Source organism: Canis lupus, chromosome 31, assembly GCF_048164855.1.
Source record: "Canis lupus baileyi chromosome 31, mCanLup2.hap1, whole genome shotgun sequence".
Lineage (NCBI taxonomy): Eukaryota > Metazoa > Chordata > Mammalia > Carnivora > Canidae > Canis > Canis lupus.
Window position 1 is genome coordinate 1,955,350 of NC_132868.1, and position 25,007 is coordinate 1,980,356.

The following is a 25,007-nucleotide window of genomic DNA, read 5'->3' on the forward strand; positions in this document are numbered from 1 at the left end:
AGAACATGATTTATTCTGTTTGCACAAAGCAATTTACCGATTTGTTGGAATCTGAAGAAATCCCCAGGGCTTTCTCCAAAGAGGTCCTGTACTTCTCCATCCGCAGAGAGAAATCTCTGTACCTCTTATCCACTGCAGTGACACATTTTTTTATCTCTGCTGCATGGGCATGCCCTTTTTCACAAAAGCCATCAGCCAGCTGTATCAATAGCTTCACTCTCTCTTTGGTTTGCTGCAAAAACACAACAGGAAAGTATTGTGAGGCAAATGAACTCAACTGCCAGAAACCAGAAACACAGTGGCAACTTGCCTACAACTCTGAGCCTGAACAGGGAAAAATCGCTGGTGACAGAAACTTACACCAGAGCTCCAAGTCCAGGTGAATTCCTCCCTGATCCTTGTCGAGCTCCCTCCCCTCAGCTTTCCAAAAGAATGGCAGGTTTAGGACTGAGAAAACCACCAAACAAAAATCTAGACTTTCTTTCAACCATGTCTTCATCTGGTAGATGCTCAGGAGAAATGTGCAGAGGGAATAAGGAATGCTCAAGCAGGCTGTTCTCTCTGCAGCTCTGTGATTCTACACCATGGAATGCTAGCACGAACTGGCTACAAAGACACCATCCTGCTTCCTGCAGGTTTGTTCCCTATGCCCATTTAGGGCAGCAGTCATCTGAGATTCTGGCTCTCCTGCAGTATGTGGCAAAGGATCTCCCCAAGGCAGACACTCAACAAAATCCTTGAAGCAACTCCACGTTCGCACGTTCATTTCTTCAATTCTCAGTAGAAATGGAGGAAAAACTGCTCGTCAGGAAATTATCTTCAGAGAGGTGTTAAAAATGCCCTTCCCTGTTTTAGAACTCCCTCTCAAAAAAATTATTTACTTTGTATATGTACTTAGAAAAGACATTTAAAGTAAGTTAAACATAACTTCCTTATTTTTCGTAAAGTTAAGGATAACCATAGAACACTGGTTTACGCTGCATGGCAGTGACTTCGTTCAACTCTGATTTTTCAGCACATCCTTCACTATATCCTTCTCCTGTGTCACAATGACAAGGCTTCCTTCAGTGATCCCACTGGCATGTCCGATGAATACAGTTGCTCCTGTGGCAGGGAACCTGATTTTCTTCACTAACCTTCATCTAGAAAATCTTCATGCCTAACATTCAGGGAGCTGACTATAAAAATCCCAACAGGTGTACGTGAGAGCAGGGGCCTCAAAAAAAAAAAAAAAAAAAAAAAAAAAAAAGGTCCCCAAAAGGATAAAGGTCAGAGCTCACAATTGGATAAATTATTTTAATTTGGGGATGCCTGGGTGGCTCAGTGGTTGAGCATCTGCCTTCGGCCCAAGGCGTGATCGAGTCCCACGTCAGGCTCCCTGCATGGAGCCTGCTCCTCCCTCTGCTTGTCTCTGCCTCTCTCTGCCTCTCTCTCTCTCTCTCTCTCTCTCTCTCTCTCTCTCTCTATATATATATATATATATATATATATATATATATATCTCAGGAATAAATAAAATCTTTTAAAAAAATTATCTTAATTTGTATAGTAAGTTTGAGGCAGAATTCACTAGGCAACCTGTAAGACCAGCTGTAAAAATCCTCAGGTTCTGCACAAACACCCTGGTGACCTCGCTGTCACTGGGTGCCCGAATGAACACAGCTCCCAGCATGTGTGCTCCACACATGCACCCTGCCTCTGTTTCTTTGCATCAGTGGCTCTCCTGCCTGGAATGCTATTCCCCCAGATGTCTCCATGGCTCCTTTATGTCTTTGCTCAACTGAAGGCCACTTTCAACAGGTGCCCCCTGACTCCATTAGAATTGCAACTCCCCTTCCTGCCCCAGCTATCCTGACTAACCCTGTGTGCTCTACTATTTCCCATGGCATGGATCACCTTCCAACAAGGATGTGCTTTACCTATTACCATTACTGCCTGCCTCTTGTTTGAATGTAACCACTATGGGCCAGGGATATTTGTTTGTTTTGCCTACTAATATCTCATTCACCTTCCATATGCTTGGCTTGTAGTGGACATTTACCAAATATTTACTAAGAAAATAAATCAACATTAGGTTCTTTGTGCAAGTATGTATATGCCTATAACTTTAATAGGCACGGTAGTTACTCTTAACAGGCGTTAATATCATACTTTCTGAAAAGCAAATGAAAACAGAACTCAGATACAATTATCTCTGGAAAAAAATGATGATTGCAGACTCTATACAAGCTATTTATTGGAAAAAGCAAAACTTAAAACACACTGAAGTTTATGGGGGCTTTCATCTGGTGTGGAAATGAACTCAGGTTGAGTGACCTGAAAGGAAAAGATCGGTCGACCAAATCTTTTTTTTTTTTTTTTAAAGAGAGGTAGGGATGGAAAGGGGCAGAGGAGGGGGGGGGGGGGAGAGAGAGAGAGAGAATCTTAGACAGACTCCACGCCCAGCACAGAGCCCAATGCAGAGCTTGATCTCACAACCCTGAGATCATGACCTGAGCCAAAATCAAGGGATGCCTGACTAAGCCACCCAGACACCCCTCATCCAAATCTTTTCACTTATCAACATGACACCTTTCTGGACATATAATTAGACAAGATTAATTATAAATCAATGAAATAAGAAGTCAAAGTTTCAGACTTGGAAGCAGAAATTCCAAAAGGGACTTAACTTAGAACCATTATTAAATTTTAATATCAAAGAGAAATAACAGGAGTAAGGCAGGATTGCTAAAAAAATTGGGTTGCCTAAGTAAGGTTACATTGCTGTGTGGCCAGATACTAACATGCTGAAAAGCACAAAGAAGGTTCTGTTGTGCCACCGTATGAGCACTTCTTCTCTTCCCCTGTGTCACGGTGCCATCAGCAAAGGGTACTGCAAATTATGTGTATCTTTAACAAGTGAAGATCCCAGTTTCATGTTTTAAGCTCTGGGGTCACAAAAGTGAAGATAAAAAAGACAATGCAGCTTGTTTACCTTCAAAGAGAAAAACACAAAGAAAGGCCAGGGAGATTTCTGCATAACACACATCACAAAATAGATCAGTTGCGTGTGTATAACACCAACAGGCTGAAACTGAACATGACACTAGGATGCAGCAGAAGATGACCTAGAGGCATATAGCCTAGTGACTGGCAGGTAACTTTCATTTACACAAAAGACAGTGGAGGCTTCAACAAGAGGTGTGGCCGAGCCCCTCCCTCGGGGACATTCTCAGTCTCTTCCTTCTCCTCCCTCCCAGGTGGCTGTCTGCTCTCTTATTACTTTGCACGCAAAGGTATACATATCTATCCATCCATCTTGCTATTGCCTGTTTCTCTAGCTGGAAGCTAGAGCCATGAGCCCAGAACCCAGAGTATTTCTGTTAATAATGACTAAATGAATAAACATGATAAAAATGATAAATGATAAATGATTTTTTATTTTGATAAAATAAAATAAAATAAAATAAAATAAAATCATTTGATAAATGATTTTAAATGATAAATTTTTAAATGATAAAAATTAAATATGATGCCTCTGCTCATTCATGAACCTTTTGTACCTCGATACATTTTTATTTTAGTTGGTATTTTTCAAATGCATGCATAGAATTCAAGATTCAAAAGGTAAAAAAGGATACAAAGTGGAAAGTCTTTCCTTGCCCTGCCTTCCCACAACCTGTCCCAGGGGTCAGCTCCCTGTTATCATTTCCTAAGTGTTTTATTATAGTGCGGAGTGCATGTGTATTTTTCTCTCTCTTGTTTTGTACCCAAGTGCTTGCACACAATAAACCCTGCTCTGCATCTAGTACTTTACGTTTAACAGCTCGGTTATCCTTCACCATCAAAACAAACATTGCATCCTTGTTTTATGCTGAGAGCTGCATAATGCGCTGCCACTAATGGGCCTTCATGCTGCTCCTGCTCTTTTCCCAGGACAAGCACCAGGCAGGAGAAAATGCACAGGTCTGGGCATGTGCAGTGAGTCCACAATTCGAGATGTGGGACAGCTGGGGCACAGTAAGTGCATCTGTGATGCTGAGCAGTAATACCTCCATTCACCCCGAACACACACACGCACACCTAAGACACAGTCTCAAGCTTTTTGATCTCTGTCAAGCTCTTGGGTGAAAACAGAACACACTTGTAGTTCTGATGTATAATTTTATTTTAAACATCTTTTGTCCAATCTCTTATTTTGTCATATTGACTTATAAAAGCTCTTTACAATTGAGAAACTGACCCTTTGCCATATGAACTATGTATATACCTTTTCTGGTTTTTGTCCTTTAGTTACAATGGGCTGCCCTTTAGAAATTTTCACATTTTCTTTTTTTTTAATTTATAAATTTATTTTTTATTGGTGTTCAATTTGCCAACATATAGAATAACACCCAGTGCTCATCCCATCAAGTGCCCCCCTCAGTGCCCGTCACCCAGTCACCCCCACTCCCCGCCTACCTCCCTTTCTACCACCCTTAGTTCGTTTCCCAGAGTTAGGAGTCTCTCCTGTTCTGTCTCCCTCTCTGATATTTCCCACTCATTTTTTCTCCCTTCCCCTTTATTCCCTTTCACTATTTTTTATATTCCCCAAACGAATGAGAACATACACTGTCCTTCTCCGATTGACTTATTTCACTCAGCATAATACCCTCCAGTTCCATCCATGTCGAAGCAAATGGTAGGTATTTGTCATTTCTAATGGCTGAGGAATATTCCATTGTATACATAAACCACATCTTCTTTATCCATTCATCTTTCGATGGACACCGAGGCTCCTTCCACAGTTTGGCTATTGTGGACACTGCTGCTAGAAACATCGGGGTGCAGGTGTCCCGGCGTTTCACTGCATCTGTATCTTTGGGGTAAATCCCCAGCAGTGCAATTGCTGGGTCGTAGGGCAGGTCTATTTTTAACTCTTTGAGGAACCTCCACGCAGTTTTCCAGAGTGGCTGCACCAGTTCACATTCCCACCAACAGTGCAAGAGGGTTCCCTTTTCTCCGCATCCTCTCCAACATTTGTGGTTTCCTGCCTTGTTAATTTTCCCCATTCTCACTGGTGTGAGGTGGGATCTCATTGTGGTTTTGATTTGTATTTCCCTGATGGCAAGTGATGCAGAGCATTTTCTCATGTGCATGTTGGCCATGTCTATGTCTTCCTCTGTGAGATTTCTGTTCATGTCTTTTACCCAGTTCATGATTGGATTGTTTGTTTCTTTGATGTTCAGTTTAATAAGTTCTTTATAGATCTTGGAAACTAGCCCTTTTTCTGATACGTCATTTGCAAATATCTTCTCCCATTCTGTAGGTTGTCTTTTAGTTTTGTCGACTGTTTCTTTTGCTGTGCAAAAGCTTCTTATCTTGATGAAATCCCAATAGTTCATTTTTTGCTTTTGTTTCTCTTGCCTTCGTGGATGTATCTTGCAAGAAGTTACTGCGGCCGAGTTCAAAAAGGGTGTTGCCTGTGTTCTCCTCTAGGATTTTGATGGAATCTTGTCTCACATTTAGATCTTTCATCCATTTTGAGTTTATCTTTGTGTGTGGTGCAAGAGAGTGGTCTAGTTTCATTCTTCTGCATGTGGATGTCCAATTTTCCCAGCACCATTTATTGAAGAGACTGTCTTTCTTCCAGTGGATAGTCTTTCCTCCTTTGTCGAATAGTAGTTGACCGTAAAGTTGAGGGAAATTTTCACATTTTCTGTGCATGTGATTTGTGTATGTGTGTGTGTAGGTGGTTTTTATCATTCTTTTATGGGCTTGGGTTTTGTGTCCTATTATTTCTTCTAGTTGTATCAGGTTTTCATTGCTGATACTTCAGTTTTTTTCTGACAGTTACCTTGGTATCTAGGGGGGATATGAATCCAACTCAGTTTTTTTTCCAGAAGGCTACTCAACACTATGAAAAAAACTTCCTACATCTTTTAAAATGAAGTATTATAAAGGGTTTTGTCCTTAGTGTTATTTCTAGAGATTATTACAAAACTAGATTTCTATTCTAAAAGTAGACAAATGTTACAATTTGAATGACCTCATCAGGAGCACAGCTGGGCTTGTAGAGAAATGAAAGCAAACTGACCTCCCAAGGTCCACGTGCTCAGAGGGTCTTAACTCCCCACGTTTGAGGCATCCAGAGGTCCATACAGGACACACACTCAATGGTCCCATGACACATTCTGGGGAATTAAGGCACTTGGTGGTGGGGACACTGGTGATCAAGAATGCAGGAAGTGTGTAGGAAGGAGGAGGCAGGGCTCTGTGGAGTCTCGGGCAGTGGGTTGCTGACTTCAGGGCATTTATGTAAACGTCACCTGGGAGCTTGTTTAAAAACGCTCATCTTCAGGCCTCACTCCAAAACAGTCTAAGTCTCAGGAAGTCTCGAGTAAGGACAAAACCTGGCTTTGAAGTAAACACTCATGACCTGACCTGGATGCAGAAGGTGCCTGCAAAGCACTTTGAGAAATTACTCCATTGAATTGCAAAGGAATGCAGTTGAGTCACGGGTCAGACAGTGACCGCAAGGCCTATTTCCATTTCACTAAATATGTTACAACAGTAGCCGCTCTAACAACTGAACTAGAAGACTGTCCTGTCACAGCCAAAGATTCTCCACATAACAGAAGAAAAACAGATTCTTAGAACAAACTAAGATGGGGGACAGAAGGCGAGCAACAAGATCTCCAAGCACCAGAGCAGGGGCTGTTTGATTACACAGAGGCAGCCAGGAGCCACGGGGGAAAATGCTAAGAAAAAAAGTGAGAGGTGATCTTTTTCAAAATCTACCAGTTCCTCTTGGCAGAACTGATTCAATATATTTGATGAATGAAAGAGCTCTGTATATCTGGGAAAGAGCAAGGTCAGATATTACCTATGATATTTAGATGCTTATTTTTATAAAATGCAAGGACAAAAACATGCCCGTTACTACTCATTCTTTAATAACGGCACCCCAAATCTGAGAAGGGAAATTCAGGAATAAAAAACATCCTTTTGTGTATACCCCACAGGTGGAACACAGCTGCCATGCTACTGCCCTGCAGACAGCGACATTTGTGTCCCATTCTGTAGGATGTGCCCCCTGGGGTTGAGCAGTAACCGGGCCGCCTGGCTGTGCGTCGTGACCTGCAGAGTGTGGCCTTCAAAGAGATTCAAGTTAGCGAAAAGGAACAAATCTTAAATCTACTTCTGAGTGGTATCTTAGGCATTTTCTCAATAGCTTTAGAATCGAAGGCTATTCAAAGAAACAAATCTAGATCACATAATGCACACAACCGTAATTTATTATCTCACTATTAACAAACACTAGAATTCCATAGCCAGAGGGGTACTGCATCTAGGAAGCAGAAGGTATGATGCTTACCTGCAGAGGCAGACAGGTCAGCTCTCCTCACATGAGCAGGGGGTACCCTTGTCTGGGTGCTCACGGCTCCCCCCAGAGTGACTGTCATTGCCTGACGGCCAGAGCCCTGTCCTCCCCCACGTGCTCAGGGTGCTGGCCCGCCCCACCAGCTCTCACCGAGCCCTGTGGTGGCCAGTCTGTCTGCAGCCTGTGTGCTCTTCCAGAGCTCAGACCAGGGGTTCCCAGGGCCCAGCACCCCAAGCATGAAGGGAAGAAAATAAACCAGCATCTTGTGGGCAGGCAGGAGCAGAGGGCAGTGCAGAATAGCAGGAGTCCGAAATGGTTACAGAAAACATAAAGTACAGATAAACACAATACAAAGCAGCTGTTGCCACTTTAGATGATTTAAAAATTTCCCACTGATGGTTTTCAAAGGTGCCTTAAGGGCTACACAAGAAGATCAGATTTTTTTTTTTTAACTTTGTACTAATACTTAGTTTTAACCAAATACACTATCCATCTTGATCATTTATTTCTACTATTAAATTTGAATTTCCAGTTTTAAGAGAAAACCCTCAAATCTATCATCAAAAACAGAGGCACTTCTGAAAATCTTACAAAGAATGTATATTCAAACACTTTGAAAAACAAAAACAAAAACACCACAGTTTGAGAAGGGAACTCTAAAAATCTCAAAGTTATTTTGAGGTAAAAGAATTTGCCTCCACAGGTATACGCTTTAAAGATTCACAGCAACATGCAGAGCCTTATGTATTTGCTTGAATATTCTTATTTACATATGCTACATATGCCACGTATGTAAGTCTATTTTGCTTTTTGGGAAGAAAGTGAAGGTAACTCCAGTTGTGTAAGCCTCCGAACAACTACTGCAAGAGAACGCGGAGTAAACTCTGTCAGCTGAGTCCCACAGCGCCTCACGGCTGGGCCGGGTGGCACTGGCAGGGCTACGGTATCAAGTGTGATGGCCTGCAGTTGAGGCAAGAAAACATCCACAGAACACACCCAAGCCACATTGGTAACACCAAACAGTGTTTCCAAAAAATAGCAAGTGCTCAGAAATGAGCTCAAAAAAGAAAACAGAAAAAAACAAAAAACAAACAAAAAAACCACCCGAATAATGAAATGGACAAAAGAGAAAACAAATGTATTTGCTGAAATCAGAGGACCCAAAGGAAACCACACATAAAGGAGGGACAGCTGAGGGAAGCACGAAAGGCAGACAGAAGTGTCACCTACGTTAATGTACAACGACCCACTAGGGTCCTCTGTTTCTCCAATTTGGGATAGATGTTTAAGTGAGTTTTTTCAGAACTGCCTTATTTACGTAATGTATCCTGTTCTAGGTTATTCTGGGAAAAACTGCCGTGTGTACTGGCACCTGAACAGATGCCTGGCACCAACCAGGACCTACCTTTGCCGTGATCTGAAACTCCTCGTGCTCTTTCAGTAGCTCCTGGGTGTGCTGTATACTGGAGCCCGTGGACGTGTGTGTGGAGAGGTAGAACTCGCCATTGTCATGGATCCATTCCAAAGCCTAGACAGTGAAGGAATGAAGATGTTCACGGCCGAGCACTGGTAAAGGAAGCCCTACTCCCCGCACTCAGATGTGAAATCACAAGCCAAGGCTGGCACACATCTAGAAGTCCTCCCTCAAGGAGACATGAGCTTCCGAAGTAAGTATCACAGTTCCAAAATTAAAAGAAAGAATACTGACATTCTAGAATGTTGTAACCACGTCACTTACATAGTAATGATTAAACAGTTCAAGAGGTTCTTATAGCCATGAAATAAAGTCACAAAAAAAGAAGCCATAACAGGGGATCCCTGGGTGGCTCAGTGGTTGAGCATCTGCCTTCGGCCCAGGGTGTGATCCTGGAGACCCCGGATCTAGTCCCGCATCAGGCTCCCTGCAAGGAGCCTGCTTCTCCTTCTGCCTATGTCTCTGCCTCTCTCTCCCAATCTCTCTCTCTCTCTCTGTCTCTCATGAATAAATAAATAAAACCTTAAAAAAAAAAAAAAAAGCCACAACTAGGATGCCTTTCCAAGACGCTGAGAAGGTGGGAAGGTAGGGATGGTTTGAGCCCCTTGCATTGCTAAGTGCTTAGGCCTTTCTTCCTATTCCTCCTCTTAACGAGTACCACATGTGATCCACCACCCTTGCTTTTACGCGGCTTCTGTCCCACGACACACAAATGTGCCACCGGTGAGATGCCAGCAGAAGACGTGCCTTCACCCCTGGGGTTGCAGGGGACAGATGAGGGCCTGTGAAGGTAGGCAGCCAGCGAGGTTCAGACAGCAATGACATGCCTATAACTCACATGCTGTCTCACACCCTTTGATGAAAGCGGTTTCATTTCTTCTATTTCCATGTAACTGAAGTAAAATCAGAGCTACTCAAACATATGCATCTAAAAACACAACTCTATGGGAAGGAAGCATAAAAATGTAGTTGCTTTCATTATTTGCCGTTTGTAACGTCTGGATCATCCACTGTGATTTGCTGGTATTAGAGCAGAAACATCACTGTGTCTGTTAGATACATCAGAGCATTTGAGAAGAAAACGTGTGAAGGAAACCGGGACCCATACAGGTTACAGAGCACGCAGCTAACTGTGAGGCTCCGAAGCCACTGCACCCGAGCAAGGATGGCTGTGCCACCCCGGGACAAAGTAAACGGTGAGGCCAAATGGGGCAGAAAGAGATGTTTGCCCATTCACTGCAAAGGTCCCTGGGTTTCCCTGGTTTGCGGCACACCATCCCAGAGGTTCTGCTGCAGAGTCAGGTGCTACCTGAGTGCTGGGGAGTGGGAGACGCTTCAGCCCTGCTCCTGTAGACTGTGCAGATGAATAAAGAGGCACAAAGACCAATGAGAGCAGGGACACAAGGCTTAGAACAGGTCAGCAGAGGAGGTGTCTAGGAGAGCCCCGCTTGAAGCGATGGGCTCAGAAGAATGGGGAGAAGCTCGGCAGGCAGAGGGGCAGGGAGAGGCTGGAGGCAAGACTGGGGAGGGCAGGAGGGCCCTGGAGCTCACAGCCAGAGCTTGCACTTTTCTATGAAAGCTAACGGGGCTGCTGTGTGGAAAAGGAACCGCAGTGCACAGAAGGTGGAAGAAGCTACACTGGTCAGCAAACTGGTTCAAAGATCCAGGCAGGACATAGCTGGGCTTCCCAGAGCACGGTGGCTCTGGACCCCAAGGGGGAGGGCAGAGCTGACACACGCAGGAGGTCGGCACCTGCAGGACTCACGAGGGAGTGAAGGCAGGAAACTGGGGAAAGACAGAAGCAGGAGCTATACACCCTGTAAAGTGAGGGTGCACAGGGGACACAACCCATAAGAGGAGGGGGCCTGGGGGACTCCGTGTGGGATGAGGAGGGGGCCCAGGGGACACCTGTATGAGATGAGAAGGGGGTACAGGGCTTCATGAGTCCAGTCTGTTCTCAGTAAGGTCAAAGTGGAGACAGCCAGGAGGCAGCTGGGATTTCTGAGTCTAGAGACCTGAAGTGGAGATCAGGGCTGAGAGGCACCAGCAGAGGAGGTAGGAAGGTAGGAAAGAGAAACGAGAGCCAGCCCCATGCTGAGCCCGGGGAATGCCAAGGTTCAGCCACTGCAAGCCTGGGAAGAGCGTCCAGGAGGCCTGAGGCTGGAACCATCGCTCTGCCTTCCTGCCAAGTTCAGGGTGCCGTCCTGGGAACCGCACATCAGGACAGGTGTTACAAACCACCCACATTGCTGCAGGATGGTGAGCACTGGACAGCACAGAACCCACAGCATTGCAATGCCCACGTTTTCTCACTTCATTTCTGACAAATGAGCTGACTTTAGGAAAAAACAACAACACATTCTGTTGTTATTCTCCATTAATTATTTACAATTTTGTTCTCTGTATCTGAATGACTGCTTGTCTTCCAACAGAGAAACAATAAAGATATATGACAAAAGATTATGAAACAATTCCTAATTAGAAACAAAAATCAGGCCCCCATGAATCTGAAATATGGTTGAACTATCATTAAATAAAATGTTAAGAAAATGTAATTTTTACACTAAAAACACTGCTCACCACTTCTTTTTTTTAATATATTTTTTAAAGATTTTATTTATTTATTCATAGAGATGCAGAGAGAGAGAGAAAGAGAGGCAGAGACACAGGCAGAGGGAGAAGCAAGCTCCATGCAGAGAGCCTGATGTGGGCCTTGATCCAGGGTCTCCAGATCATGCCCTGGGCTGCAGGCGGCGCTAAACCACTGCGCCACAGGGGCTGCCCTGCTCACCACTTCTCCTGGGAATATGGTAACTACCTCTGGTAACATCAGCCAAGATGAAGGATGGCTGGCCAAGTTAGGGTGCCAGGTCCGCGGACCAGGAATTCCAGCTTATCAACCTCTGGGGAGCCGAGCCATTCTGAGCACCTGGCTGCCCACTCAAAACCAACTTTGACCAAATCAAAAGAAAATAATGCTCCCTAAGTGGGAAACTGTGCTGAGGAAAATTGATTGAACTGGATGCATCCTCTGGTAGGCTCAGGTGAAGTTAGCAAGACTGTCCATGTGTGATGTGGTCACCAGGGACCCACAGTGCTGAAGAGGTCCCAATGCCCCCCTGAAATGGAGGACACAAGATGGCTCATGCAGACATTCTGGGAACGAGCCTCTTGTTCTCCGTGTCCTCTAGAGTCTTCAAATTCTGAACAAATAGCCTATGGGTTCCTATACTACTGTTAAGGCCAGAGAGAAGTGACAGGAATCTTAGTTCAAGTGAAAGGGTCAGACAGACTACCCTAAAACGATCCTCCATGACTAACCATACTGAAAGCGTTTATTCCAAAATGACTTCAAAAGAAAGAAACTCTAAACGTATCCTTTTATTTAATTATTTTTTAAAGTAGGCTTCGTATCCAATGTGGGGCCTGAACTCACGACCCTGAGATGAGGAGTTCCATGCTCTACTGAGTCAATCCAGTGCCCCCTAAGCATACTCTCTTAACGTCTCTGCAGTAACCAACTGCATGAACTTTTTTTACACTGAATTCTTAGAAATTCTGTCACACTTCTTACTTAATTTTAGCTCAATTTATCTGAAGAACAAAATTTTATCTTGAAAACATAGTTATAACAAAATTAAAAAACCTCACCCACTGTAGTATTATAAAGTACAGAACCTAGACTCCGCGATGATTTCTTAAATCATTGTCATAATTAGGATTTGTAGCTGGTGGCCTTAAACACGAGGTAATGGCAGCAGAGGCAGGCCGCATGGCACACTTGCTGAATCACACTTTCACGGGGCATGGATTTTCTTTTCACAACAAATTGATTTAAAAGACAGGACTGTTTTGATTATTTGAAAGTAGTTTTCAAAATGGCTAAAATGTCAAAAGCTGCCCAGTGGAGGATGGAGGTCTAAATTAGAAGGTGGAGAGCACAGGGGAGCACAGTGTAATAACCAACCTGCTTGGCACTTCGTTCAAAGACCACGTACTGCTGGCACTGGTCTAGTCGTCTCTTTCTCATGGTCCAATAATGCAGTACCCTGTTCTCCCGTTGGAAAAGTTCATTCAAGATATCTAAGAGAATAAAGAGAAAGATGTATGTTGGTGCTTGCAATCAGTGAAAACACTTGCAAAATCCCATACATTTTTATTTAAAAGCTTTATGCAAATGTCAATGCAAGACAGAGTATCAAATCAAGAGCCACATGGCTTGGTCGCCCAGTGTTCTCAGTGAGCATGTCCACCAGACCTCTCATTCTCTTACCCCAATCTGTTATCTTATGGTTGAGGTCACTGGAAACTTAAGCCTGGCCTCCAATATCTCCGTTAGCTGGATGAGTGGGATAAGCTATTGCAGCCCCTGCTGGGGCAATTTGACAATTTGACAAAACTTTATTAAGTAATTTGTTCAACAACATTAAAACCTTCCTGTAGAAGGAATTTAGTATAAAGGATTTATGTCAAAATGGTGGAGTACTAGAAGAAAACACACTTTTGTGCTTTCTTCTTTTTTTTTTTTTTTACAAAAACAAAAACAAAAACATAAACCATTATTAGGAGAACCAGGGACATGAAGTAGAGAAGCATGGAGCCAGAAAGGCCAAAAACCCTGATTATATAAAAACTGTAAATGTTATAACCAAATAAAAACCACCATAAAAATACAGCACCAATAAAAAACTAGTTAAAGTTACTGGGAAAATATAAGACACAGACCTAATGTACCTGCTAAGTCAACAGAAAAAAGATTAACGGTCCATTAGAAAAATGAACAAAGCATATAAAGATTTATTTATTTGAGAGAGAGTGTGTGCATACAAGAGCGAAGGGAAGGGGCAGAGGGAGATGGAGAAACACACTCCCCAGTGAGCAGGGAGCCAGATGCAGGGCTGATCCCGAGATCATGACCTGAGCCAAAGGCAAACGCTTAACCAACTAAGCCACCCAGGCACTCTGAGCAAAGCATACAGACATGACGTTCATGATTTCTAAACACACAGAATAAAATACACACAATACTAAATACAGAGAAACATGTTTAACCTCAAACAATGAGACTAGCTTTCACCCTTTTCCTGGCAAGCAATGGTGCTATCCAGTGCTGACAGGGAGAAGAAACAGGCACAGGTGACCCCATATTATCAAAGGCAAAACAGACCCTAACTCCTGCAGCGGACACTTTGGCAAGAGGTAATGACATTAGAAATATGCATACCTTTGAACCAGGAATTTATCTTTCAGATATATGGTGCTTACACAAGTGATACGTACACAATTTGTGCTCAGGGAGGCGAATGCTAACGCACTGTTTGTAAAAATCGGCAGCAACAATGGAACCCAACTGGGGGACAGATTAAGTCAACTATAAAGTCATTATACTAGACACCTGGTGGCTCAGTGTTGAGTGGCTGCCTTTGGCTCAGGTCGCGACCCCGGGGTCCTAGGATCAAGACCCACGTTGGGCTCCCTGCATGGACCTGCTTCTCCCTCTGCCTGTGTCTCTGCTCCTCTCTCTGTGTCTCTCATGAATAAACAAAATAAAATCTTAAAAAAAAAATAAAGTCATTATACTGAAATTTAAAACGATAGAGCAGATCTTTAAATTCTGATATAGAAAGAGAAAATATATATATCTATATAGATATATAGATATGTATATATGTATTTTTTTTTAAGTAAGCTCAATACTCAGCATTGGAGCCCAACATGGGGCTTGAACTCACCACTCTGAGATCAAGACCTGAACTGAGATGAAGAGTCAGATGCTTAACTGAGCCACCCAGATGCTCCAAAAGAGGACTAAGATATATTATTAAGGAAAAGCAGCAAATTGCAACAAAATACAGTCCCATTTTGGTTAAAAAAAAAGTGAGATGGGTAAGTGGAGTAGGAATCCATGTGTGTTTTTCTATATATATTTATGTTTACATTCATAGACAGATGCATAAAAAAGTCTTGACAATGGTGACCAATGGCAAAAGAATTAGGTAGTTTTTTTTAAGATTTTATTTTATTTATTTATCCATGAGAGACACAGAGAGAGATGCAGAGACGGGGAGCCTGATGTGGGACTCGATCCCAGGACCCCAGGGTCACAACCTGACCCAAAAGCAGACATTCAACCACTGAGTCATCCAGGTGCCCCAGAATTAGGTAATTAATATACATCTGTACACTTAAAAAATTTTTTTTACAGTAAGTCTGTTTTAGTTTAGAAGTTTATAACACAAGAAAGTTGGAAGATGATTCTGGAGACTGAAACTGCAAATTAAATAAATGGTACTTAGATTATAACTTCATTAATACTGGGAATCCTAAAAAAATACTAAGGTTTCCAGAAATATTTACTGGGGTCCTGGTAGGCTGAGAAACACAAACCTGTGAGCAGCATTTAGGTAGCAGCTCAGTGGTCATGCTACGTCATCTTTACCGAAAAGGTAACTAATGTAGTGACACCAATCAAGACTTTGAAATTTGAGGCCAGTCAAAACAATAAGCTACCATGAATGAAAATATCATATGTGAAAATTAACATGAGCCAGTGGGTCTTTTCCGGTCTTTTCTTTCTACAGTCCTTGCCTGGGTCCTGACTGATGTGGGGTGAGTAAGCAGCCAGGACTGGGACGGGAAACCACCAGGGCTTCCTCACACCTGAAGGACTGCCTGGGGTCATGCTGTCTCTTCTGGCATCATCACCCTTACATGGATTTACTGCACTGTCCCACACATCAATCTTTCATCCCCAACTACTCAATGAGAGAAATAAGACATTTTGTTTTTAAGTCTTCATAGCCTCCAAAACAATGATAAACAGCACCAAGTGCACAGTGACTGTCGAGTAAGTGTGTACATGGAAAACACTCTCCCCTCACACACGCACACACCCATCGAACTGGTATAACCTAGTAAGGATCATACCACCTTTGATTAGAGAAAGCAGAGTACAACCAACAACCAAAGGCAATACTGAAGGATGAGAGAAAAGCAGTGATTTTTATATGAAATGAGCCAAATAAACTGATTACCAATGCGAGTAACTTGTTGGCAATGAAGACTTGCTCTTGCTGAGAAATGGTGTGTTAGTCACTCATTTTCTCAAGAGAGAAGCCCACCAAGTAATAAATACAAATCTCATCTGTGGAGAGTAGAGGACTACCAGTGTGGGAGAGAATTTTCCTGTGACACCTCTAACAGATGAATCTAGATGAACAGGGAGTAGAATGTAATGTGCGTACAAAGTCTCTGCCAATCATAAGGGTTTCAAGAGTGAGACAAATCACCTGTTAATGGATTATGGCAACTTCTTCCCTCTGAAACCCAACTGAGAGTGGAGCCTGTGGGGCCCCAAGCTCCTCATCTGTTTATCACCGGCCTCTGAAGCTCATGGTGAGGATAGCAGGTGCCTCAGTGTCAAGACTGTTTCAAACTCTTCATTTTCTGAGGATCTATTTCCATATCATTTTAATTGAATTTGTAAAAAACAAAACAAAACAAAACAAAAAAACAAAAACAAAAACCTATGATTATATCTAAGGCTTAAGTGAGAGAACACCTGAATGTATTTTCACTGTAAAGTTTCAATCAGAATTATAGAGTAATTCCATCAGTCCCCTCACTTCTATATACACTAATCCTATTAACAGTATAACATTTTCCGGGATGAGTTTCTATGTATTTACATTATATAGATGTACCTGTAAAAACATGGTTTTACAGATTTTTACACTCAAATGACCCAAAATGTATGATATTTGGCAATGCTTTTTTTTTTTTAAGGGTTTTTATAGGTACTCATTTGACAGAGAGAGAGCAAGCGTGCATGCGTAGGAAAGCACGAGCAGAGGGGAGGGTCAGAGGGAGAGGGAGCAGCAGATTCCCTGCTGAGCAGGAGACCCGATGCAGGGCTCGATCCCAGGACCCTGAGATCATGACCTGAGCTAAAGGCAGACACTTAACCAAATGAGCCACCCACTCAAGGCTCCCCATGGCAATTTGCTTTCATTAGTGCTTTAAGTCTATAAAATTGGTAACACTTTCCAGCAATGATATTGGTGTATAATTTCTTGATTGAACTTTTAAAAATATTTTGATTCTAGACAAATTTTGGTTTTTCCTTTTTTTCCCCAATTTACAATATTTTTACTTATTTTAACCGAATAGTCCATGCTAATAAATATCAATGCTGCATTTTCTCCCTGCTTATCCTCTTCAACTTTATTCAACAAATAATCAATCTACATTTGTTTTATGTTCTATTATTAAACAAAGATAATTAATGAGAACTTTAATAATAATATGAGATGGACATTTAAAATGAAGCCCTAGACTTCAGGACTTTGGAACACATCTTGCCACACTCCCTGTATTGCTGGCCAGTAAAATGACTCCTAGCTGTACTCACTTTTCACTTGTTGTTCAGGGGCTTTGATATGTGTCACCATTCCCGGCATGTTCACACTATTCCTGTGCAGGTATTTCAGGAAGACATCTGCATTCCTTCTAGCAAGCGTGCAAGCCTAAGAGATACGTGGAGGGCAACGTGTTGTTAATTTGCCTTAGATAAACATGTATTTTGAGTACATATAGGTGACAACATCCTATGTCTCTAACATACGTCTTTACCTAAAACACTCATTGGGCCAACTTGTAGTTTGGAAAATAGAGAGTTTACATCCTATTTCAATTAAAAAAGAAAATCTGTCTTGGAGCTCTTGCTCAGATGAAGCCAGCTGCTGTGCTGAGCGCTGCCCTATGAGAGGCACGCAGGGCAGGGGAGTGAGAGAGGTGGCCAGCCTGCAGTGAGAGGAGGTGGAGCCCTCTTCCTGCTGAGCCTCAAGCTGACCACATTCCTCAGTCAACACCTTGACTGCGGCCTTGGGAGAAACCTCAAGTCTGAGCACCTGGCTAAGCTGTGCCCGATTTCTGGAAAGGGCAGACAGTATTTTCAGCTTTCCAAGTCATATAGTCTCCAACTTCCTGTGGTGAGCACTGTACCCAACCTTTTTCCTGTGGAGGAAAGCAGCCACTTGCAACATGCAGATGAGGGAGAGTGGATGGATTCAGCTCTTGAGTGCTTAGGTTGCCAACCCCTGGTTTGAGCTGCTGAGGTTTGGGGTGGTTTGTTTTGTGGTGCTATTGTGGTAATAGATAACTGATGGATTCCATGCTTATAAACCAAACCAGCAATTTCACTAATGTATTTAAAAAACAAAAGGAAAACTATCCTTAATTATATTTGGGTTAGAAATATCTTACACATTTCCTGTCTCAGCTCTGGAATTAATCTTTCTTCCAGGAGCCCTATCTCCTTCTTATGGTACTTGGTATTTAGACCACAATTTGGACAGATACAAGGGAGCTCATTATTACTGGTTGGTCACTGTTTCCAGGTCTTTTCAGTAGATAGAGCTAGGACACCTTTTAATTAAGAGAAGAATGTATCAAGTGTCTCCACAGATAAGCCTGAAATAGGCTGCATTCCAAACAGCAAGGAAGCAGCTACAAACAACTGGGGTTGTGTCAGGAAGTCAGAACCAACACAACTGGAAAGAGCTTCCTCAAATGGGACAAGTTGAGTATAAAAAGATAAATGACTGCAATTGATCAAAACACACCAAATATATTAAAATCCATGAGTATAGTAAAAAAAAATTGTTCCTATGTAGAGGTTGCTATGGCAACAGCTCATTATTCTGAAAATGATAAGCAAATGGAAAGACTCAAGCCCCTACCTGCCTTTTTTGGACAAACTCTATTTGAGAGTAACCAAATAGCTAAGGAGGGAATAATTCTAGTTAATCAAGACAGAAGGAATGACAGAATATCACCATTTTGCAACTCCTAATGAAGGATTATTACCACAGGATACTAAACCCATTAAGTAAAAGGCAGACAGAGAAGCACATAATGGATGAACTAGACTCACCATGTCTGAAGCACTAGTAAAATTCCTCGTATCACACAGACAAAAAGAGACACAGACCTCATCTGGCCATGTAATGCCAGGGGAAGTACACAGCACCACCTACCAGGTATGCTGACTGCATACACACACACTCACGCTCACACCTGAACCCAGCTGAGGTTCTCAACATAACACACATTTAAGGAATCCAGGATGGTGCAAAGTGACCCCACAGGATGTAACTATGGAAATCCAGAGTGACAGTAACCCCAGAGTATGAGCAACTTATTTCTTCAGCTAATAAATAGTAATAAACGGAGGATGGTGTTTAGATTGAAAGAGATTCAAAAGACATATCAATAAAAATGTGTGGACCTTGTTTGAATCCTGATTAAAACCAAGACAATATGGGTCAATCAGAGAAATCTGAACACTGCTGGATTTTGTACAAAATAAGAGATACTGTTAATTTTCAGGCTCTGATAATGGTCTTGCAGTTATGTTTTAAAAGGGCAGAATTTAATGTTTAGATATGTACTGAAGTATTTACAAATAAAATGATGTAACATCTAGAATTTAAAGTAACTCAGTGAAGGTGGGCATATGCCCATGTGCTGATAATTACTGATGCTGCTAAGAGGTACATAGGAGTTCATCATCTCTTTTTTCGCATGCATCTTTAAACTCCCATAATCAAAAGTTTAAAGATATCCAGTATACAAACACTGCTGAATCCTAGTTGAATGAAGGAATCTGAACAGGTTGATGATTATTTTTGTTTTATAATTTTATCTAAGTATCTGTCTTAATTATACTAAGTAGTATTCAATTTTGCTTTATTCTAAATGGATTACAGAGAGAAAGAGAGCAAAATTATGCTGATTCCAATGGAAACATCCTCACAGTGGTGGGCATTTCATAAAAGTAACTAGCAATGACAAGTAGGGCCAGGGCTTTCAGGTCCTGTTTGAAATAGTTCAACTGGAGTCTGAAGAAGCCACCGTTTTCCCACCCTGATTTGCTAAAAAGAAAGTCATGTGATAAGCTACCAGATATAATTTTCAAAGAGTCACAAGACTCCTTGACTAAACAATAACTGTCAGGACAGACATCACCTTCAGAATGGAAACAAATTATTAAATGTAATAGGAAACGGTGTCAGAGGGGTCAGAATGCCAATGCAAAACTCAATAAAGTGACCACGAAAAGCAAACACCATGCCTATTTTTAACAGGTCTGAGTGGCAAAAGGCAGAGCCTTGGGAGATCTTTCTCAAGAGTGAAAGAAACAGGGAAATGTTGCCAAACATTTTGAGCACTTGTAGACCTTTTGGGTGATTTATATATGAATATACACACATACATACACAAACACACAACAAAGGCGGCTAGAGAAATTCCTCATTAAATCTTCTCAGAGTTCAAACTTCCAACTTGGCCTAAACGGGATTAAGTTTCTTCTGCAGGAAACACTTCCGGAGCAAGTGTGAGTAACTATCCTGAAACCACAAGCAGTGTCCTGCTTTGTGTCTGCTCTGCACTGGGTTCAGTCTTTCTACCTAAAAAGGCTTAATTTCCAAAAGATTATTTTAAGCTATAGGCATTTTTGTCTCACCAAATCAATCTCTTTCTCTGCTCAGAATCATTTGGAGTTATGACTTCCACCCATGATTTATTCACACAGGTTTCCAGCTCTTTGTGAAAACTAGAGAGTGTATGTAAATCACAAGTGAAAGATTTTAAGACTTTGTCTGACCAAGTAACCCAGCACTGATGCAATGTCACCACACTCCCTTTCCACACAAGGGAAGAGCTGTAGGCGTCAGGGGCCAGCCTGGCAAGCCAAGGTGGCTACATATGCCTGGCACACTGCAACATCTGTGGTTTTCTGACAGTCTAGACCTAGCCATCTTCAGGTGAACCCTCTTCATGTGCCCTGTTCAGGGAGGCCCCAGCACCCAAAGGGCCAGCTCCGTACCTTCAGGAATGCTTCTTTCTGCTCCAGATGCTTGCTGATCATTGGGGTGACATGGTCCGTCTCTGAGTTGGGCCCCAGTTTGTCGGCTCCTCCACACCAGTCCTCTTCTCTCTTGTACTCCTGCTCCAGGCTCTCGAGGACACTGCAGACCTGTGAGTGGAGAAGTGGTCAGTCATGCTCTGAGGATGAAAGTGCTGGCCTGGGGCTGGGGCCCAAGAGCATCAGAAAGAGCCCTGGGCTCCATCGTACTCAGGCAGGTCTTTCAGAACAAGAACCCAATACAAACTGAATTGCCCGTCTCTCTCTGGTTGTGGTTCAGGCTACATATTTAAATGAGAGGAAAACAGAGGTCCTCTCAGCTACTTTCCAACCTATTACTCTTTGGTTCCTAAGGTAAGCAATAATCCTTCTGCTTCTAGAATGCTTTTCTCTGCTTGACTTTGAACTGACTGGCTCAGTAATGACTGAAGAATTAAGGACTGAGTTGTCCAAGAAAATGGGAGTCCAAAGTAAAAGTTTGGCCAGGAGCCGAAGGAGCAGAACCTCCCTCCCTCACCTGCTCTGAGGTTTTGTAGAAGGCCACAGATGCATTCACAAGCTTGAGGCGGTCTTCCATCTTGAGCATGAGCTGCTGCCAGTGAGAGGCCACTTTCTCGGCGCAGTCCCTGATCATGTCCATGTCATAGTGATTGGCCTGCAGCATGGCTTCTGCCTTCTGCTGCACCTGCAAGGCGCTTTGATGTGTTTTCTAAGTAAGAGAAGGGAAGGGAATGCTTATTGAACAGGGGTGTCATGCGCTTACTGGAAAACTGGGAAGGCTGCCATTGTTCCACTCCACTTGCTTTTATAGAAACAACTTCATTTAAAATACTCACTAGGACACTTCTACAAACACAGCAGACAGTTCAGTTAAAAAAAAAAAAAAGTTTTCATGCCTAGCAAGAACTGTGTTTATATTTAAATTACTTGATGAAGAATGCAATGCATTAAGGCATTCCAGAATGGGTCTCAGTTGTGGGGTTCTTAGCTTGAGAAATAGCAGGGAAATACCTTAATAGCCAATATTCTGAAAAAGCTGTTGAAATGTTCCAAGTTCATTTTTCCTATTGATTCTCCTTGTAATAACCACTAGAGGCAAATGAACACATGTAGGAAAAGGTGCTACAGTGAATGCCTTTTTCACTTATATGTTAAAATTTAGACTTGACTGAAAAGTTTTCAAGCACTATTGACTTTAAAAGAGAGAGAGAGAAACATAATTAAAAGCTAAGAATGAGGGACGCCTGAATGACTCAGTGGTTGAGCATCTGCCTTCAGCTCAGGGTGTGATCCCAGGGTCCCGGGATCGAGTCTTGCATCGGGCTCCCCACAGGGAGCCTGCTTCTCCCTCTGCCTCTCTCTGTATCTCTCATGAATAAATAAATAAAATCTTAAAAAAAAAAAAAAAAAAAAAAAGCTAAGAATGAGCCAACTGTGTTCTCTGGAGGTTCATGCCATATTAAAATATCAAAATAATATCAGAAATCCAGTGGGAATTCTTGCTCATGAATGTTCACTAGAAGATTCCACAAGGGGCTGACAGGTTGGCTCTCTCCATGAAGAACACCAGACATCACAGCAGTTAGGGGAGTACATGGGTCTCTGTGGACACAGATACACAGATTTTTTTTCTTTTTTCTTTTTTTTTAACCATAGCAAAATTTTGCATTTCACCTGAAAAGGCACTAAATGACCCCATAAAGACTATACACAATATAATCAACCCTGTCCTTAACCCAAACACACTGACATGTATTAGCAATTTAATCATTAGAAATCACTAGGCACAGTGTACAATTTTCAAGAGCCCAGAGTCTGGGCTTCAGGAAGAAGTGTTAATATGTGTCTGTTGGCACCAAATAGTTGAAAACATGTCAATCTTGAGAATAAAGCAACAGTATTCCATGGCTTTCTTCTCCACCTATGTATGTAACTACAGCAGGAAATAAGTTTTCTGTAATCAAATGCTTTTTCCCTCGAATGTACCAAGACTACCTACCATCATTAACTCCCCTCTCCCCACAAAAATTCTAAGAATAACTAATTCATATGCTGTGAAAGTGAATCTGAGTGGACTTGGAACTGGCGCAAGCCATTCTGCTTAAGTCCCACCCTGGCACTGACACCCACCCAAGGTGAGGAACGTGGCTTTTAACCACGGCTGGGGAAGTTCTGTGGAGAGTGCTGTTTATTGGTGATTTGCACCTGGTCTGGCTGAGCCGCCCATGGTGCTCTGCTTTGTCCAGGAAAGCATAAAACCCCTGAGCCCAGACTCCAACTCAAATTCTCTGGCACCAGGTGTTCCTGACAGTGGGTGGTACATCCTGCCAGGGCTCTTAAGGCAGGAGGACAGCAGGAGCCACCTGGCCTCCAGAGCAGCACTGTGAAGTCCCCAGACTGGCACATACACACCCTCTCCTCACTGCAGTCACCAGCCTGTTTCTTCCCCTGAAATAAACTGTACATGTATAAGTGTCGTCACTTTGGGTCCTGCTGAACCCCCTCAGCTCAGGGTCAGTCCCACATGAGGGGGCTTAGCAGACATGTCCTGAGGTGGGAGGCAGGCCAGTGTCCCTACCTCGATGGCGTGCTGGAACTGCTCGTGCTCCCTCTGCAGCTGCTCCGCCTCCTGTAATGAGCTGGCCGTGATGAGTCCAGCATTCAGCATTGACTCTCCATTGCGGATCCAGCCCAGCACCTGAAACATGACACATGGACCTCCAAGCATCGGCCCTCCCCAGGGGGCCACTGTGGGCCAGGGGGACACGAGCCATGTGGGCAAGGTTGTCAAGCTGCTCCCATCATCTGTGAAGCATAGGTTTCCTATGATCCCACTGCCAAAAGCCTGATGTCCTTACATGGCATGTGATCATAAGTGTTGCACTTTAAAATTAATTCACTTATCTTATAGCATCAAATAGGTGCTGATAAGGTAGGGAGTCCAGAGGATTGTTATTAGTCCACAGGTCAAAACAGATTAAGAATCGCCCATTAGAATACCTATTGCCATAAATAATTCCCTGGTAATCATGAAAAGTATTTTTCATTCCTTTTAGTCTTAATGAATACACAAAATTAGCAAACTGCTTGGTAAGGGAACTATTTTATTTCCCCACCGTATTTTCCGGTGTAATGTCAGTGTTAAATGGCACGCTAACCAAAGAACGGATTCAGCAGTGCTCCAACGCTCAGGGTCACATCCCGAGATTCTTAGCAGCACACACAAACAGAGCACTGCAACTGTGGAAGCCACAGAGGTTGTCGAAGGTCATCGTGGGTAGTTATTTATGGCACAGACTGCTGGTTACCTACCTAATACCTACTTTTCCTTATCTCCTTTACTCAGAAAACCTCGATTTTGCAGGGGGATGGAGGGGCACTTAAAACCACTTCACGGCCCCCATGTCACAGCTTCACTACCGTCAGGACACTCTCTCCAGCTACTGTGATCCACACTGTAGCCTTGGGGTGGCTGTGTGAACACATGTCTTTTCTGATATAAGTACTGCTTCTTCCTGGTTATGTTTTTCCCTGCCTGCTGCCTGGGAAGTGGAGGGCAGCTGAGGCTATAAGAGCCACCTGACACCCATTCCCCACCTATCTGTCAGACCCATCACATGGCTGCTGAGCAAACACCAGCAACCTACCACATCCTGATGTGTAACGTACAGAAAGTAATTTCTGAGCACCATTTCTGGACTCTTACAGGCAATGCAATTCCTATTCTATTGTCTTGTTTTTAGCAAGAAGGAATATGTTAACAACTGCTCTGTAAAAGGCAGATCATAATACTTCATCTCATTACATTCAAGGCTCACAGGTACCCTTTAAAGGTTTCCAATTGGACAGTATATCTGTTTCAACGTGACTGCCACCCACTTACGCACCATATCTTATTCACACTACAGAGGTACCTCATCCCTCTGCTCAACCTACCACATGTTCTTCTGTACTTCCACCAGAATCCCAGAAAGATTCCCTTGCATCGAGGTGGTATCAAGAGTGGCTCATGATATAAAATGTCATGCACATGCTGAATATATGCATGGAATTCCACTGGCCATGAGCTGAAAGCAGTCTCTTTCAAATATTCCATTTTTATTTTGCCATGCTATCTGAGAGCAGTAGAGCATGCTGAAGAAAACCCCAACCCTCTATAGCCTGTGACACCATCCAGACTGATAACAGCCTATTTGGCAGAAAAATCAGTTATTTAGCCTGAGAATCAAAGTACTCAGAGCTTCAAGCAAGAGACCACCAGC

General features: G+C 42.8%; 1 protein-coding gene across 7 annotated transcripts in view; it reads right to left on the reverse strand.

Annotated features, from left to right (window-relative positions):
- The window catches only part of TRIO (trio Rho guanine nucleotide exchange factor), a 355,982-nt gene that overhangs the window by 112,817 nt on the left and 218,158 nt on the right, over positions 1-25,007 (reverse strand). For all 7 annotated transcript variants that reach the window (XR_012021603.1, XM_072807309.1, XM_072807307.1 and 4 more), the window contains exons 16-22: positions 23,324-23,443; positions 21,263-21,454; positions 20,707-20,856; positions 17,227-17,341; positions 12,784-12,899; positions 8,748-8,870; positions 38-232 (exon numbers count right to left, since the gene is read on the reverse strand). Coding sequence is in view for 6 of the 7 variants with exons in the window: in XM_072807309.1 (XP_072663410.1) it covers positions 38-232; positions 8,748-8,870; positions 12,784-12,899; positions 17,227-17,341; positions 20,707-20,856; positions 21,263-21,454; positions 23,324-23,443 (1,011 nt within the window). In the remaining variant the exon portion in view is untranslated. The remainder of the gene's footprint in view (positions 1-37; positions 233-8,747; positions 8,871-12,783; positions 12,900-17,226; positions 17,342-20,706; positions 20,857-21,262; positions 21,455-23,323; positions 23,444-25,007) is intronic.